General features: G+C 42.6%; 1 protein-coding gene across 1 annotated transcript in view; it reads left to right on the top strand.

Moving 5' to 3' along the window:
* The window catches only part of EIF3H (eukaryotic translation initiation factor 3 subunit H), an 88,235-nt gene extending 70,557 nt beyond the window's left edge, over positions 1 to 17,678 (top strand). Inside the window, exons 3-8 of the mRNA XM_084747898.1 lie at positions 4,007 to 4,174; positions 5,700 to 5,799; positions 6,836 to 6,985; positions 13,221 to 13,341; positions 15,092 to 15,224; positions 17,426 to 17,678. Coding sequence (XP_084604024.1) covers positions 4,007 to 4,174; positions 5,700 to 5,799; positions 6,836 to 6,985; positions 13,221 to 13,341; positions 15,092 to 15,224; positions 17,426 to 17,523 — 770 coding nt within the window. The 3' untranslated portion in view covers positions 17,524 to 17,678. The remainder of the gene's footprint in view (positions 1 to 4,006; positions 4,175 to 5,699; positions 5,800 to 6,835; positions 6,986 to 13,220; positions 13,342 to 15,091; positions 15,225 to 17,425) is intronic.
* The last annotated feature ends 243 nt before the right edge of the window (positions 17,679 to 17,921 follow it).

The raw sequence follows: 17,921 nt of genomic DNA, 5'->3' as shown, positions 1-17,921 counted from the left end.
GTTCCTTCGGTTGTAAGCCACTCCCTACACAGAAATGGCCAGGTAGGAGGTGAATCTCAGTCGTGTTGCCTAGAGCTGTGGGCTCTAACTTGGCCTCATCTGTATGCCCAGAGGCTTCTCTGTTATTTGTGGCTTATAGCTGAATAGATTCTTTGCTTACCTTAACTGTCCACTGTTGATGGACTAGCAAGCACAGCCACAAAAACAGGGGTGTTAACCTAGCAATCAAAATCCAAAAATGGGCATTCTTGTTAACTATAAAACTTACTGTAATGGTCATATCGGCAGTTAGTGAGTTGCCTGATGGTGGTAGCTGCAAGGAGTGTTCCTCTGGTCCTCGGTTTAATGGCACCATCTGTCTGCTATTCGAGTTTTAGCGACAAGCTTTCTGAAAGTTTGGGCAGTCGGACCATACGTCTCTATCAACATTAGAACAAGGACAGTCCTTACACATCTGCAGAGATACCCAGTTCGTGGGGCTGTTGTGAGCTCTGTCTGCTTCCTTAGCTTGCACACAGTAGAAACATGACTTTCTAAGGTGGCTCCAAGGGCCCTCTCAGACAGCATATACTTTAGCATGGGCCTCTCTCGTCTTCACAGTAGAGCTGCAGCCTCACATTTAAAAACTAATCTTTATTCTTTCTGTGTTATACCTCCACAGCTTGTGACTTGTTTTTGAGCAGGGGCTCCCTTTGTAGCCCAGGTTGGCTACAATGAATTCTCAATTCTGAAAATTGGATGTTGAACTTATCAGGACAGATAATGGACTAACATTTTATACAAATGGGCTGGGCAGTTTTGTTGTATAGTAGTGAAATTCCAGTGTACTGGAATGTTTTATTTGTTCTCATAGTTTTTGGTTTTCTGTGTGAGTCTCCTGCTGGCCGGGAACTCACTCTGCAGTGGTCAGGGTGGTCTTCAACTCATGGCGATTGCTCCTCTTGTTTCTGCTTCCCAAATGCTGGGATCACAGGCACGCACCACCATATCTGGTCTACTTTGGGAGTTCTGAAAGCAGTTTTGTTGAGTCCCTTGTTTCTGGTCTTAGCCCTGTGATTTTTATATTCATTTAGGTAGGTGATTTGTGAAGGAGTATCTTTGTCATTCTCTGTGGCGGAGAAGAGGGGCTGCTGTCCCCTTTGTTCCTCCCCACGATAATCAGGTCTCTTACTCTTAGTTCCCAGATTTATTTATATATCCAGCAGGCTTGGGACTCGAGTCTCCGACTCTTCTTTGACAGAAGAGCATCATCTTCATTGGAGGCCTCATGGAGCGGGGAGCGGGGAGCTGGACATTGGAGTTTGCTACTCATCTTGGAATCTTTTTAACACACTCTGAGCTTTTCTGAAAATGCTTTTGTAAAATCCATTTTATTCAAGCTATTTGAGGAAAGTCTTAGCAAGCTTACAGACTCCCCCCTCCCCAATGTATTTTGATTTAAGTCCTACTGCATGCCTGCTTTAGCTAATAGACAAGTCATTGTCTGTAATTAGCATGTCCAGTGAACTATGTGAAGTCCTAGCATTTTGACTGGGATGAATTCTCAGATGTCTCTAAAAATGGAGAGAGAGAGACAGAGACAGAGACAGAGAGAGGAGAGCGAGCACGGCACCATCCCCACAGGGAAAATGTCAGCACTGGCAGGAGCATTCCCTCTCTTTTTCCTACTGTTCCCAGTTGGCAGATGGCACTGAAGCTTAGCTGCTCACTAGCAGATGTGTGGTAGGTGCTGGCTCTCTTACACCAAGCTCAGTCAGTCCCCAACACACGGTTTTCAAGTATTGTTTGTTTTTGATGGCATTCTGTCGATTGTTTGACAGTTTTTCCATCTCCTCTTCACTTTCATCTTAAAACAACCCAGCGAACTTAGTTTTAGCTTCCATTTTACCAATAATATTAGGGCTTTTATTTGTAAGTTAAATTTGGTTAAAAGTAATCAAATCAGTTTACATTAGCTAAAAGAGCATCGTAGCTAGAGACCAAAGGAATGATTTGGCTCTTAAGGGGAGAATTTGTTAAGTTTGCTGAAAGGAGTGAGTCAGTGGGACAGACAGAAAGAGATGGTGCTAAGAGAGAAATACTTAACATAAGATTATTGATTTTTTTTTTATGCTGACTTCTTCCTCCAGGGCATTGTTATATGTAAACTCGTTATCAGGTTGGTGGCGGCTTGCTTATTTACCTTTGTTAGGCTAAATAGGTGGGATTGAATTGAGGACCTTCCGTGTCCTAGGAAGGTGCTCTACCACTGCCTCCAGTGTGGTTGTGGTGTTTTTAACTCTGGTTTAGAATGTAAGATGGGTTATAAGGCTTTGTTTTCAGATGTTATTTATAAAGTTGGAAAAATAACAGGATTTATAAAACTGAACCGTGTTTGTATCACTCCTTTATAGTTTTTTCATTTTACATGTGTGTTTTTGAGTACATGCATGTATACGCCCCACTTGTGTGCCTGGTCCTCACAGAGGTCAGAAGAGGCCACCAGATGTCGTGGAAACGGAGTTATGAATGGTTGTAAACCACCTCATGGGTGCTGAACCCACATCCCCTGCAGGAGTAGCAACTACTCTGAACTGCTGAGTCAGCTCTCCAGCCTCTCCACCTGACCCTTAAAAAAGCAAACAAACAAAAGAAAGTAATGTAGCCACAGGGTAAGGAATGAGCGAGTCCACACTGGAAGGGTTATTTGCATTTGTGTGTACCTTGACAGCAGCACAGCACCCACTTCTTGCACAGTACTGTGGAATTGAAATGCGCTCTTCCAGACAGTGAGAGGAGTACTTTGGGTCTTTAGACATTTTTTTTAAGTAGGGGAAGAGTTTGCAATGATCTTCTAGTCCTTGAAATAAAATCTATAATTTCTTTGCCTAATAACAGATGTGATCTGAGTTTTGTTTGCTTTTTGAAGCCATAGTGCTGTGACCAAAGGAACAGCAGTAATAAAATTTTTGGTAAAACTTGATCAAGTTTTGAAAAACAAAGTTGTCGGATCCAGTTAAGCAGCTGGGGCTGCTCCATGCAGCCGTGTGTTTATTCTTCATTATAGAAATAGCTTGAGTAGTGAATTGACTATAAAACTCTCCTCTAATTTTATATTTGTTGTGCATTGTTAGGCTATGATGCTTCTTTTAATTTTTATTTTTATGTGTGTGTGTATGTTTGTCTGTATATATGTGTATGTTCCCTCAGAACCAATATGAGGGTAGCTCGTCTAGACATTTGATAGCTATCTGACGTGGATGCTGGGACCTGGACTCAGTTCTCTTATCTTTTGAGGCATTTCTTCAGCCCTATGTTGTTTCTTAATGTCATTTATCACTTTGAATTTGTAATCCTTTTTCTAATAACTGCTTTAAATGAATATGTATTATAGTCATTAATTCAACAAGAGAAATCATTAAACCTTACATTGTATGCATGGCGATTAAAATACAACCAGTCTAATAAAAAATCATCAATTAACACGAATGTGGAGAGAAGAGAATGCTTTAAAAAAACAGTCTATGCAGTAGGGGGCACTAGATGAAGGCAAAAATGAATTCTTAAGTTGAATCAGCTATAGCCTGGTTCATTTGTAAGTGATGTGATAATTGTTTCCCCTTAGTTTTCTTGGTGGATTTAGTTCTTAGTTCCAAAAGCTATGTGTAAAGGAGACAATGATAACTAATCTCTCCATTAACTCAGACAAAACTTACAAACAGTCTAATAATTGCACACCTTTTCCTTATACAGTTCCTATTTTTTGAGTTTTAGGAAAGAACACTATGAAGTACCATTAATGATTCCTTGTTTAGAACAAGTCGTTAACATTGTGCTTCTAATACCTTTTAATAACAAAATGGTTTTGTTTGGAGTGATTTGAAAACTGTTCTCTTTTTGCATAAAATGTATAATTTTAAATTTGGAAACCTATTACTCACAACTAATCAATAGCTAATGTTAGTGTCATCATTAAATGTGTGTTTTTGTTTTTGTTTTTTTAATTCCCCTCTGCTACATCATCTAGTCCAGTATCAGATGGAGATGATGCGCAGCCTTCGCCATGTAAACATTGATCACCTCCATGTGGGCTGGTATCAATCCACATACTATGGCTCATTCGTTACCCGGGCGCTTCTGGATTCTCAGTTCAGTTACCAGCACGCCATTGAAGAGTCCGTCGTTCTCATTTACGGTGAGTAGGAGGCTCCCTTGTTGCTCTTTGCCTCCCTGAATATTATTACTACTATTTTTGCTTTCTGTCTTTGTGCCTCTTGGAACAGCCTGGCAGGCCTCCTCAAGTAAACATCAGTGCCGTTCTGCAGCAGCCTCAGCAGCAGCTACGTCTAGACAGGGTTTCCTTCTTTCTGTTTATTTTTCTTGCTATCAGAGCCCTGATGTGTGCGTTTTGGAATGCTGGAGTAGCTGCTTCGTTTTTCCCCCCATCTCCCGCCCTCCTTGCAGGGGCTGGTGGAATGAGACCAGATGTTTAACAAACTCCGATGGCTGGAGTGTCTGGTTCTGTACGTGACTGACCAATCATAATGCAGCGTGCCAAGTTTTCCCTTTCTTTCTCTCTCTCTCTCTCTTTCCTTCCTTCTTTCTTTCTTTCTTTCTTTTTTTTTTTTTTAACCTCTGACAGCAGCGTACAGAACCTGGACTGTTTCTTAGCACAAAGATTTTTTTCTTTTCAGCCTATTTAATGGTGTTTCCTCAAGCTCTCCAGACCAGATGTTCTGTGCTGTATCAGGACCGTAGGCAATTTAACAGCTTTATAGCCTCCCCCTCCCCAAACACTCACAGTTTGCCATATCTGGCAGACTCACATATAGTTTCCAGCTGAGAAGTAAATGTAACGTCCTGAATATCTGTCAGAAAAAATACTAATGAATACGATCAATCTTACGAGCTGCCCTGAAATTGTTTCAGTGTGTTAGCAATTGGATTACAGAGAGAACAAGTTGTTAAAGTGCACTTATATTGGCTGGAAACATTGCGTCATCAGACCTTGATGAATTTTCCACTTGCTTCAATCTATTTTGGTTTTCATTTTATCACCTATTGCTAAAAGTTTCACTGTGTTGAGTTTCAGACAACATGAATGTTAACACAGGTTTTAGGCGAACGCTGGCACACCCGAGCCGTTATCATGCAGCAAGTGCTAAGCTCCGTTCCTTACGGAGTGTTTAAGCAGTCAGTTTTGACAAAACTTGTTTCTCTGAAACTGAAATGACACTTTGTGATAGCACTTTGACTTAGTGGTTTTCTTTTTACAATCTGGTTTAATGAAGAACTATGAACAGTATTCATTGGGATGGATATGTTTTTCCCAGGGCTATTTATTTTAAATTTATTGGCTAAGGGCAATAGAAGTACACATAGAGTTTGTTTTTTAATGTTTAATATGCATGAGTATTCTTTAATAATATTTATAGAAGATCTATAGAACTTCTCACATATATAATTTTTAGCAACTTTACTGTTCTGGTTGAGGGATGATTTGAGGGCATCCTAGCTAGATTTTTTTTACTTTTTTAGTCTTTGTTTTAAGGAGGAAGCTGTTCTGGTTTTAATCAGCTTCAAGTTATGTCTTGATTATTTATTTTGGTCTTCATATTTCAAAGCTCTTGTGATTAGTTGCAGTGTGCCCAGAACTAGTACTGTTTGAACATGAGTGGTGACAAAATTTTCAGTAACATTTTCTTTTTTCCTTTTTTGAGATCCCATAAAAACTGCCCAGGGGTCTCTCTCACTGAAGGCATACAGACTCACTCCTAAGCTGATGGAAGTGTGTAAAGAGAAGGACTTTTCCCCTGAAGCGTAAGTGTTCCAGGCCCATGAGGCATGTGGTAAAGGACTTGGTGTTTGCTTTTAGGATTTCGGTTTGCCACATGCGTTGAGTCCTTGGTTGGGCTAGAGTAATGCTATTCCGTGTGGGTGGTGGAAGTTTTCTGCATCGTGCAAGTGCCACTTAATTTCTCCCTCTCCGCGTTTAAGCTCTTCCGTATGGAAAGTCTCACCTGCTGTTTTCATTCTGGTGAATTCAGTCAGTGGGCGTTCACTAGCCACCGTATATGAAGCATTTCATAGGTGGTAGGATGAAGGAGCCTGAGAAGAGTGCTTAGCCAGGACCAGATGGAAGGTGGTAGCCTATCCTGCACCGCATGCCCTGTTTTGTGAGGAAGGGGAATACATACAAACATTTCTGGGATTCAGAGAAAAAGGTGGCTTATTGGAAATTTGGGGGGGGGGCGGGTAATTAACTGCCCTGTGATCCTGCTTCACAGCATGGAAATATATGTCTAGCATGAAGTTTCGTATAAAGTAAAAATCTTAACAGTAACAGTTCATCACTGGTTTCCCAGTTGGCTCCTAAAATGTGTAGGTCTGTAGAAAAGCTGAGTCATGAGGAGTTCTGAGTGTGGACCTGCAGCTAGCCCAGGAGAGGCTGTGTCCCGCCCAGGACGGAGTCCTGTGACTGCTGTGATCTTCTGAGGTGTAGAGAGCACTGCCCTTTTCTAGCTGTCTTAGGTGTACATTAGTTTGGGACTTACAGTAACATTTCACTTTCACTGAAAATGTAAGAATTCCTGATTACAAAGGATAACTAGGAGGATTCTGTTTTTGTTTTGTTTTGTTTTGTTTTTTTGCCAAGGACCTAATTTTCTGGGCTTACTGTTGGGATTATTTTCAAAGTTACTCAAGTCACTGGCCTTAGGTTTGGCAATCCCTCCCCACCCCCAAACCCTTGAAAGAACTAAGGAGACCAGGACTGGAGAGTGCCTGTACGCAGGTCAAAGGTCTGAGAGACTCAGGTCTGAGCACCGGCCTGAGGTATTTCTAACCTGCTTCCCAGACTGAAGAAGGCGAGCGTGACCTTTGAGCACATGTTTGAGGAGGTGCCCATCGTGATTAAGAACTCCCATCTGATCAATGTCCTCATGTGGGAGCTTGAGAAGAAGTCCGCTGTAGCAGACAAGCATGAGCTTCTCAGCCTCGCCAGCAGGTAAGGGACCTGCTTAACGAACGTTCTCCACCCTCTCTTCTGAAAAACCACTTTGCAAACAGTTCTCTAGCCTAGACTTTCCCTGTGAAGTAAGAGAAAACTACTGAAGAACACTTCGAGGTTCCTGAGGTCGGTGTAACAGCGTGCACTGTTTGTCAACCCCCGCCAAGCCCCTGTGAAAGCCATCAGGCCCATCCCTGCTGTAGGGTCCTCAGTTGCCTCCTTCACTAGGTGGACTTTGATGGGCCAGTGCCAGGGAGGAGTTGCTGAAATGTTGTTTGACCTTGTTTACTTACGCTTCTCTCTGCGTGCTTAGTGATGATCAGGAGCAGACAACGAGCTTTGTTTTCTGTGCTTACCCTTGTTCAAATAGAGATGGCCCAAGTCCTAAACTTTCAGTTATTAGAGTATTCGTCCAGAATTAGCATTTTGATCCTGACACTGGCTTTTCCTATCTTAGAAATTGCAGCAAAGCTGCATCTTCCTCTAGTGTGACTGTTTTAGCTGTCTAATTGGTGAGATAATATTTTTATTTTGCTATAATACTGATTGAGATGTCCCAGAACAAATTGTTGCCTTTCTCAAATTAACTATTTATCTCCCTGACTTCCCCCTCTTTTTGCCCTTTTATTTTTTGCAGTTGCAGGGATTGAGCCCAGGACCTCACACACGCTGCACATGTGACTGAGTGACTGCTTCAGTCCCGTCTTCCTCTCACTGGAAGTGTCAGTCACAAGCAGCTTCTCTTACGTGGCCTTTAGGCTTGGCCTGTGCTTTTCCTGTGTGGTGGAAGGAAGTGTCAGTGACGTGTACTATACAATGAACACAGTAGATGGTCAGCTGGCTGACACAGTTCCCCCTTGACGCTTATGTGTCCCGCTGTGTGGCTTAGGTGCTCGGATCCCTCTGCTCAGGACTTGTAGCTGCCGGGCTTGTGGATACACACCACCATTCCTAGCTAAGGTTTAGAGCCTGTCAGGTTACAATCTGATGTATTGGTATATAGTTGTGTAATAATTTTAAATCTGCTGCACAAAAACATTTCCTTATATAATTCATGTCTGTGCCTCTTTTTATATTGAACAGGCAAAACAACAGTGTTTGTGCAGCTTTCAGATCACCAGTGAGCCTGCCTGTAATTTCTGTTTGTCTTAGAGCAACAATTATAGTAGCCAGGAATATTATCCTAGTTTGCCCTATCACCAAAAAACTCCAAATACTATTTCATTATGATTTATTCTGTGTATTGTTGTGACTCTGAAAGAAAGGCCTGTACTCTGTTTTCCCTGTGAATTTGTTTAAATGGTAACTTAGTGTTAGGGGTGAGGGTAGTACCTGCCCTAACTATATCTGTGGACTGTTGTGTGGAGCCAACGTAACACTGCCTTAAAAAAGCAGGACGCACCTTTTGTACATCCTTCCTCACATTAATAGTATACCATCATGATACTTGGACTATGTGCCTTTTAAAAAGAGACCTCCTAATTAGATCCTTAGCTACTAGGTTTATTTTCACTGCTATGACCCATATGTGGGCATCAGCTCTTTTATTTACAATGAACTTGTTTTACACAGCCTAAAATACACAGTTCCTTTTGTTTAGAGTCTTAACTTTTTAAAAATATATTTTACTAAGTAGACATTCTAGGTCAGTCTTAGTTTTAGCATTTGTTGAGCACAGGTCTTAGCTTTTCACGTATGAAGAGCAACTCTATTTTCTTCGGGGTGAGCATCCTATACTAAGGATAATAAGCCTGAGCTGAAATACTGTGGCGAGAGCCGACTTCTCACTGTCTTGGTTCACATCTGTTTAAGTTATCTATTTTCAGTTCTTTGTTTCCCTGCCAATAAAAGGCGGCAGGGCTGTATTATAGGAACTCCTCACAGGAACCCTGTTTCCGTGTGCTAGCTGAATGAATTCTGAAAAGGTTTCCCTAGAAAGGTAATTTTTCTGTGAATGGTGTCTGGAATTGCTACGCACTGTTAATTCCTGATGCCCATACACTGTGTGTCTTCTGGAGTATTCCTGACTCCAGAATGGTTTCTAAAGACCGTTACTGTAGTATGCACATTGCAATATCTTTGTAGTCTGCATATCTGTGGTTACGGCAGTCTTCTTTTTCGATAATTGCATATGCTTTTTAGGGCATGATTTAACAGTCGAGAGGCATTAGTGGAAAGGAAGATTTAGGAATTTGGGAGGGTGATTTTTCTTTTCTTCCCTTCTTGTGTGTATGTGCATGTGTGTACACATGGGTGTATGTTCAGGATAAGGGTGTCAGTTCCCCCCGAACAGGAAACAGGTGGTAATGAACCACCCTAGATGTTTGCTGGGAACTGTTCTGTGCAAGTACAAGGTTACCCAGTAAGCTACCTCTCCAGCCCCAGAAAGGCCTATTTTAACTTTCTTGTTGCTAAAATGAGTAGCCCGTCTCCAAGACTGAAAATCCAACTACACATGACAGCTTCTGTGCACTTCGCAGTTCCTCTGCTGCTCGCTGTCGCCTCCCAGCTGGGACTGATGAGCTTTGCTTTCCCTGTCCTCTGCACTTGGGGGTGTAAGTATCCTACATAACAGCCAATCATTTGAGTGGTGTGTCTCATACTTGACAGAACTCTGTTCTTTCACTGTTAAAATGTTTGGTCCCCCATGTTATTCTACCCTGCCCCAACTTCTAAGACCTCACTGAGTGTCCATCTTTGTGGCGCCTGCGCCACCGTAGTACCGAGTTGAGGGCGAGGGACTGCGGATTTAACTCATGCACACACATGCGCGCACACACACACAATAACACAGCGGGTCCTTCGTGTTAAGAGAGCAGCAGCCGCAGCAGCAATTTATTCTTCCTTCCTTCCCAGAGTTCCAAAAAGCCTTCTTATAGGCAGCCAAATAGGAATCCTCCTCCCAGGTGAAATCCCTCAAGAGGTAATCGCACACAGGAGGAAAAGTCTCGAGGAGGGGAGGGGCGCGTTCTCAGAGCAGTAAACACGACTAGCTAACCAAGATAAACACAGACGTGGAAGCTGCTAGAAACAGGACATGAAACAGCAAGACAGGTAGGCAGCCCGGTCGGGCCTGGTTCCTCCACGTCTTCTGCAGGGATTCCCATACCGTATCATTGCTAGTTTAATGTCAGGGCCAGGCCTGCCCTGTTGCAGGAAGAATAGCCATGCCTTTAGCTACTATTCTCCAACTTTTCAGTTTCTTGGCAGGGCTTTCTGTCACTGTCTGTCTCCTCATATCCCACTGCCCCCGCAGTGCCACGCTCCATTTATTGCATGTTGTTGGTGCCCTCACCAAATTCTTAAAAATTTGCCTGTCACTATGGCCTTGGACTCATCCGGCACTGAGGACTGTTGTTAATTCTTCATTAGTGTCTTCCTTTGGGATTTATTAACGTAAGAGTTGGTTTTTACTCACAGTGAACTCTCGTGCTCGTCTCTCCATTTTCGGTGTTCGTCTGGGCCAGTCCTCCCCCTATGTACATTGAGGGGTGAGCCATCTTATTTGCCACTTTAAGCCAAAACTTTATTATCTCCTTTGCATTTCTTGGGGGGAGGTGCCTTAAAACTTTCTGCTTTAAAAAAAAAAATGATTTGTTTTAATTTTTTCTTATTTTTAATATCCTACTTCTAACCGTTACCTCTTTCTAAGTCTTTCTAAATAAATATAGACAGGATGCTCATGTTTATTGCTCCTTTTAAGCCTTTGTTGGGTCCCTTTGCAAAGATCTGTGGTGTGACTGTCATAGTGCTTGCCCAGAGGCCTTGGCAGAGTGGCTGCTGCCCACCTCTGCACTGTCATAGTGCTCACATTCCGTTCCGCTGAGCTGTTCACTGCTCCTTACCTGCATCTCCTTCACACTGGGGTTCCAGCACACTGCTTTTGTCTAGTATCTGTAATATGCCTTTCCACTCTCCTTGCCTGCCTGCCTGCCTGCCATCTTTTCAAAAGCCCCAAATTTAGTTGTCAGATAATCTGGGAGGGTCTCACAGTATCCTACCAGACCATCTTTTATAAGCATCTGCTGTGCATCTGTTACAGCACTTAACCACGCTTACGTTCGGATGTCTTTACTTTTCTTCTTGGTACAAGGTGTTAAGAGCAGTAATATCTTACTAATCCTTATTGTCTAAGGGAACGACTGGCAGTGACAGGATGGCCTCAGTTGATGATGGAAGAATGAGTGTGAGGAGAAGTATTGTTAAATTAATTCTCAAGTTACTTGGGATGCAATGTGAGTAATCAGTGGTTTTGGACCTTTGGCTATTAGGGAAAAAATCACTCTCACTCCTCGTCTTGCACCATATGCCCAAACACTTGAGTCTGGGTGTATTAAATTCAAACTATTAAGAGATTAGAAAACAGCAACAAATACCCAATTCTCAGAGAAGAAATCTTTATCAAGGTAAACAGTTTTAAATTTTTCAATGGAATACTATAAATATGAATTATTAGTATTAAAGCAGCACTTGAAGCCAGGTGTGCTGGCACATGCCCCAAATGCCAGCACTAGAGACAGAGGGGCAGAAAGAGGGGGGAGTTTGGTCAACATCAGCCTCAAGGACAGCAAGTTTGAGGGCAGCTTGGGCTCCATGACACCCTGTGGGAAAGAAGAAGAGGAGGAGGGGCGAGGGGGAGTAGAGATTAGGCAGGGGGACTTACTGAGTCTAAGAACTGCTGACTGGGCTTAAATTTATTCACACACATACCATTCACCCCAAATGTCTAATTTTTGATTACAGATGGAATCTATAATTTAGTTAGACTTACTTTGACTTGGTCCCAAGCCTCCCAGCTTATGCCTTCTTCATCTGGTTGGCTGCTCAAACCAGTAAACAGCCACCAGCTGCCTGCTCCTCTGAGGAGTCCCGTATGTGGAAAGGCAGCAGTTCTGCCCCCTGCTGCTGTTTTGGTCAGGTTAGCTGTCTTTCTCTTGGGAATAGCACACCACTGTTTGTGTATATAGATACACATTCAGTAATTTTATTTTGTGCTTGGTTTTCAAGATGGGGTTTCTCTGTGTAGTTCTGGCTGTCCTGGAACTTACTCTGTAGACCAGGCTGGCCTGAAACTTAGAGCTTTGTCTGCCTCTGCCTCCCGAGTGCTGGGGTTAAAGGTGTGCGCCAGCACATCCACTCACATTCAGTGTTTCAAAAATAGACATAATTTCATCATGCTGGTCATTTTAAAGGAAGCAGGCTAGTCCTTACCCAACCAGGACACTTTCAGATTGCAGCTGAGAAGAGTCATTCGCATAAGCCACATGGCTGGGACTGGCGGGCAAGTGTGATGCCTGGGCTCCTTGGGTGGTTTTTATTTTCAAATCAAACGGATTTTTACATGCCTATTTGTGCCTGTCTCGGGCCTTCATCACTTGTACTTATCTTTTCTCTAGAACAGTTTTTGGCGTAGCTGCCTCCTAATCCTCTGTTTTCAGCCTGTCATCTCCTCAGACATATTCTGACATACTATCTAAAGCGTGTCCTCAGCTCTCCACAGTTACAGGTCCAGTGAAGATAGAGATCGTGTGTGTCTCATTCATTGCTGTCTCCCTGTTTCCTGTGGCTGACCGTGGCATGTAATAACTTTAGCAAATATCTGTCTGTCTGAAATTAGTGATTGGGAGTACTGCTAGCCAGCTGCTGCTGGAGAATGTGTGCTTCCTGAAGCAGCAGATGCTTGCAGGCAGCAGTGGTGTATGCCGGGTCATTCTGTCAATCACTATCATCCCTTTATAAGAAGATGTCAGGGACGGAACTGCAATAGAAGTTTCTGGAAACAGAAGGGAATATAAAAGACTACCTACCAGAAGTCTCGCAAAAGACAAAGAGATCACCTGCTCTGCTAGGCCAATGCTGCTGTTGTGTTCAGAGCCTGCTAGCTAAGAAATACAGTGTGAGGAGCTTCGATTGTTTGCATGATTTTTTTCTGTTGACTGTTAATTTAAAGTCCCTGGGGCACGCAGGAAAGGTTTTAGGGAAAAAAGGTTCAAAAGTACAGAATTTAAATTAAACTTTTTAAAAAAATGCCTATTATAGACTTTCAGTCTGCTTGAGGCTGGCTGGAAAGCTTACTAACATGTTTTTCTTGTTGGCGGCTACCCTTGCTTCTACATACATGTGAGCCCATTCTGAGAAGAAAAGGCCAGTTCCGCTAACATCTCAGAACCGTTGAGAGCACCTGCCCCAGCAGTAGCCTGAAGAATGATGTGTCAGTATACTTACTTTTCAGCAATCATTTGGGCAAGAATCTCCAGTTGCTGATGGACCGGGTGGATGAAATGAGCCAGGACATAATCAAATACAACACGTACATGAGGAACACCAGTAAACAGCAGCAGCAGAAACACCAGGTTGGTATGCAAAGCTCAGCATCATCCGAATGCTTCAGGGATCTCCTGCAGAATTGCTAGGAACGCACTGACTGCTAACCTAATGACTCTATCCCAGTTTCAAAGAAGGTTCTTTATGTAGTGTTATTTATTTACACCTTGTGCTTCAAAATACTTGACTTACACAGAGCTGGTCTATTTTTTTTTAAGCTCAGAGTGTAATGCCAAGGTTATGCAAATAGGTGATACATTATTGAGAAAATCAGAGGCAGAAGAGATCCACAGTGTCACAGCTCATTTCTTCACTAACTGTAATTGGTTTGGTAGTGGCTCATTGCGGCATACTTAGCAATCTTCAGTTCATTTAAAAACTGAGCAATTGTGATTAAGAGCAAGCAATTTTGATAGGAAATAATAGACCAACTGCTGTGAAATAGATAGTATAGTACAGATAAAAGCCCTAAGATTATCTGAATATTCTCATATTCACGTGCATAGTCTTAGGTACATTTAACCTTTTCTTTATTTGTGTTACCTGACAGCCACATGGCTTTCATGGTGTCTTGTAATACTGTTTTATACTCTAAATGTTCTTAGTCTTTGATTCAAAGATGACTTAACTTCAAAGTGTTTATCTGTGAAAACGGTGTTTACATATGACCACTGTGCTAAGCACAGTTAGGTACATCAGTTCACATATATAGTGAACTTTAGGTGCATGGTTTTGCCACATTGAATGGAGAATGTGTATAAATTTGTAAAGTATTCTTTTAAACTGAACACATGGCAGATAGTGTGATAAACTGGAGCAAAGGATGGGACCTCACTTGGTTTCATTCTCTTGCTTGATTTAAGTAAAGAAAGGACTTGTGGGCTCTCATATTAGTGACAGTCTTATGTCTTACGTATACTTTCCAAGAGTTTCAGCGTATTGATGTTTGCATTGATGTTTGTGCTTAGTGATATGGTTCACAGTCCTCCTTAGGTTTGAGTCAGTCTCCCTTGTCCTGTATGATGAGATCTTTATAAAGCAAGTTATGCTTCTTTAGAATAGTTACTACCACTGGTTTTCATAAGGATCCAAGTACTTTAAACATATTAGCTCATGGTGTTTTCTCATTACCTGGCCTTATAATTTGCTGCTATGACAAGCGCTCTACAAGCACTCTCTTTTCATTGTAATTGCCATATGGATTTATTGTTAATCAATGCCTTTGAGTGTATCACTGCCACTTTTTCAGACAGAGGCATCAGGAAGTTTGTACAGTTTGGAAGTGTTGTGGGAGCTAATGTGAGCTAAGGCGCAGGTGAGCACTGAGAACAACAGAGTAACAAGAACGGTAGTGGTAGCAGCGTTAACGGAGTTACCATATTGGTATTCTTATTGTTGGTAGTATTTGAGGGCAGTAGTTTGTTACTTAGTTACTAACGTTGGGGTGTGTAATCTACCACTTTGTCCAAAGTGTTAACCTGTCACTAGCAAATCATGACCCTCTGAGACCCCTCGCTGCCAAGCCTTTTGACTGAAGCTGTAGTAGTAGATTCTTCGAGCACATAGTGAACCTGAAGCTGATGAAAAGTGAGATCTCTTCTTGCTGCCATATTGAGTTCACAGAAGCCGCTACCAAACATTGCCATTTAAGGGAACTCTGGAATTGAGAGCTGCCTGGTTTGCTGTGTGTGTGTGTGTGTGTGTGTGTGTGTGTGTGTGTGTGTGTGTGTGTGTGTCTTTGTTGATTAAGAGAAATACATCACTTTCCCTTTGATTTAGTATCAGCAGCGTCGCCAGCAGGAGAACATGCAGCGGCAGAGCCGAGGGGAGCCCCCGCTCCCTGAGGAGGACCTCTCCAAGCTTTTCAAGCCCCACCAGGCCCCTGCCAGGATGGACTCGCTGCTCATTGCAGGTACGGCCACCCATGGGGACACGGGTGGCTTCTTGTCTTCTTCAGGGAACAGAATGAAAGTTCTCCAAACACCATCATGGCTCATAAAAACTAGTGCTTTAGAAATGTTAAGAACCAGATCTGTGTCCAGCACCTGTAACCCTTCATGTCTCAGATCCTTCCAGGGCTTTACTTGGTATGTGCATGTGTATCTAAGCACGCGTGGGCTGGTATTATGCTTTCTAAAATTGGCTTTATGTGAGACTTTTTTCCCCCCTGGAAACCAAGAGTTGACACCCTTTTCATCTCTTCTCATGGGTGAACTGCAAAGGGGTTTCTAATGTGAGGAAAACACTGCCTTTCCTTTGACTCTGGCACTGTAGAGAGGAACAGGAACCTTCTTTGTGGATACTTTGTATTGGCATCTCCTTTCAGTGGATGCATTTGTTTTGTTGAGGTTGGGTCTTGACCTGTAGCCTGGCTGACCTCTGAGAAGCTGCGATAAAGGGTGTGTGCCACACTGCTCAGCATAGCAGTTGTTTAATTATGTATTTTTATATTGTATATATATACTTAATATATAGTCCCCATGCTCCTACTTGGCTATATTTCTATAGAAATCTCATTAAATGTGATTCTTCAGTCAGCTAGTGTCTTTGGGAAATGTTTTAGAATGAAAACATTAAAAGCTCATCTTTCACAATTTACTAATTGAGAGGGTGAAAATTCAGATTCCTAAAAACTCTAATACCCACTGAGACGCCATGGTTTCTGTGAGCACTATGATGAAGTGCCCGAGTGTTAGGAGGGCTCCTCATATATCTATAACTTCTACTGCAGCCGGGCTCCAGATCAAAGTGAGGCGATGACCCATCATGATAACCTGCAAGTCTCACCTGAATGAGGCCCCATCTCGTTCACGAACAGGACTTTGGGGTCTTTTCTCCTACCTCCTTGTGGCATGCAGGCTTGTGATTACATGTTCTCTCCGGAAGTTCCATCACTTAGGATCAGTGCAGTTGTATTGCAGTGGCCACATTCAGAGCAGCTTTGTAGCTTTTGATGAAATGAGATAGAGCATCTGCAAGACTGTAAGAGACCAGTGGACAGAAGTCACTGGCCATTGAATAGGAAGAGGGAAACCAGCCAGTACTGTCACCAAGGGACATTTTACCCTGGCTGTGCCATGAAGTCTTCTTTCTGCCTGGTCATTGTTGTATTTAAACTATAAGTTCTGTATGGCATTGGCTGTATGGGGATGTCACTCTCTCAGAAGTGAAGTAATTTCATCATCTCTTTTTAAGATTCATTGTATTTAGTTTGTTTGTGAAGGGTGGTTGTATGCATGTCACAGCACCCTTGAGGGAGTCGAGATCAACTTAAGGAAGTCAATGAAAACTCTTCTTGCTCCAATAGACCTAATCCTCAGCTTCTTGGGGTGCACTTTCCCCCCATGGACCAGTCTCACCGGCCCCTTACCATTGTTGGTACACTGTTTTTAAATTAAAAATGTGTCATGCTGCCCATATTTACTGTGCTTTGGGTGGAATCAAGGGCTTCCCTAAATTTTCAATTTGTCATGAAGAGTTTCTTTTAAATAAAGGTTTTGCAATTTTTAAATTACTGGAATTGAGATACAGGTCCTTCCTTCAGGTCGAGTTCAGGTAGTCTGTGGAACTGTACTTGAGTCTTGCAGAGTTATGCTAGCTTTCTGACATCCATGGCTCCCATGAAGACCTTCAAGATGGCTGGACTCTTGCTCAGCTGGGGCCCGAGGGAAGGGCCCTTTACACCCCCAAAGATTATCCTCTACACTAAGGCGGCCATTCACATGTGGCCCTGGTGGGCCGTGGGGAGCTGTAGGTTTCATTTTGTTGGCTTCCCTGCCTGCTGAGGATTGAACGTGCTGTCTGCTCAATAGCATGCTGTGGTCTGATCTGAATAGTCAGGTGTTGGGGGACAGCTAAGAGACAGGAGCTTGTGGCTGACAATTATCAGGAAGGTGGTTTTTTTCTTCTTTAGGTAGGTTCCCAAGAATGAAAGGTAGATGGATCATTTGCAAAAGACATTTTCTTTTTCTCTTTTGGAGGGAAAACTGGGTTGTTTTTTCTTTAGTAAATTCTTGGTTCAAGGCAAATTACAGGTGACTTTGGTTTTAACATACCGGGTCAATTTGTAATTTGTTCACCATTAATTATGATTTCTCTTTCTCAAATACACAGGCCAGATTAACACTTACTGCCAGAACATCAAGGAGTTCACTGCCCAAAACTTAGGCAAACTCTTCATGGCCCAGGCTCTTCAAGAATACAATAACTAAGAAAAGGAAGCTTCCAGAACAGGAATCGAGACAGACTGTTGAGACTCCACCAGAATGACTCTTGGAAAAAATGTATTTCTATACTGCAAATTGGAGAAGGTTGTTACTGCTAAGATGTTTTTCTAGCCAATAATAAAACCTTGATTGATTATTCACTTGCTTTTGTGTGTACTTACTTGTTTTGATTTCTTCATTTCCAAAAAGATGAAAGAAGTCTTGACCAGAGGATTCAGAAGCTCAGGCTTCCAGCACTTAGAGCACATTCAGTGGATGTTCCTGTGGCATTCAGTGCTGTCCTGTGTACGCACACACCACACACACACGCACATGCACGCATACATGGTCCTTTTTTTTTAATCCTCTCTGCTCTGGAGGTCTGTGGGCCCTTTGTACACTTC

Source organism: Acomys minous (assembly GCF_964271855.1).
Source record: "Acomys minous genome assembly, chromosome: 12".
Lineage (NCBI taxonomy): Eukaryota > Metazoa > Chordata > Mammalia > Rodentia > Muridae > Acomys > Acomys minous.
This window is presented reverse-complemented; position numbering and strand designations above follow the sequence as displayed.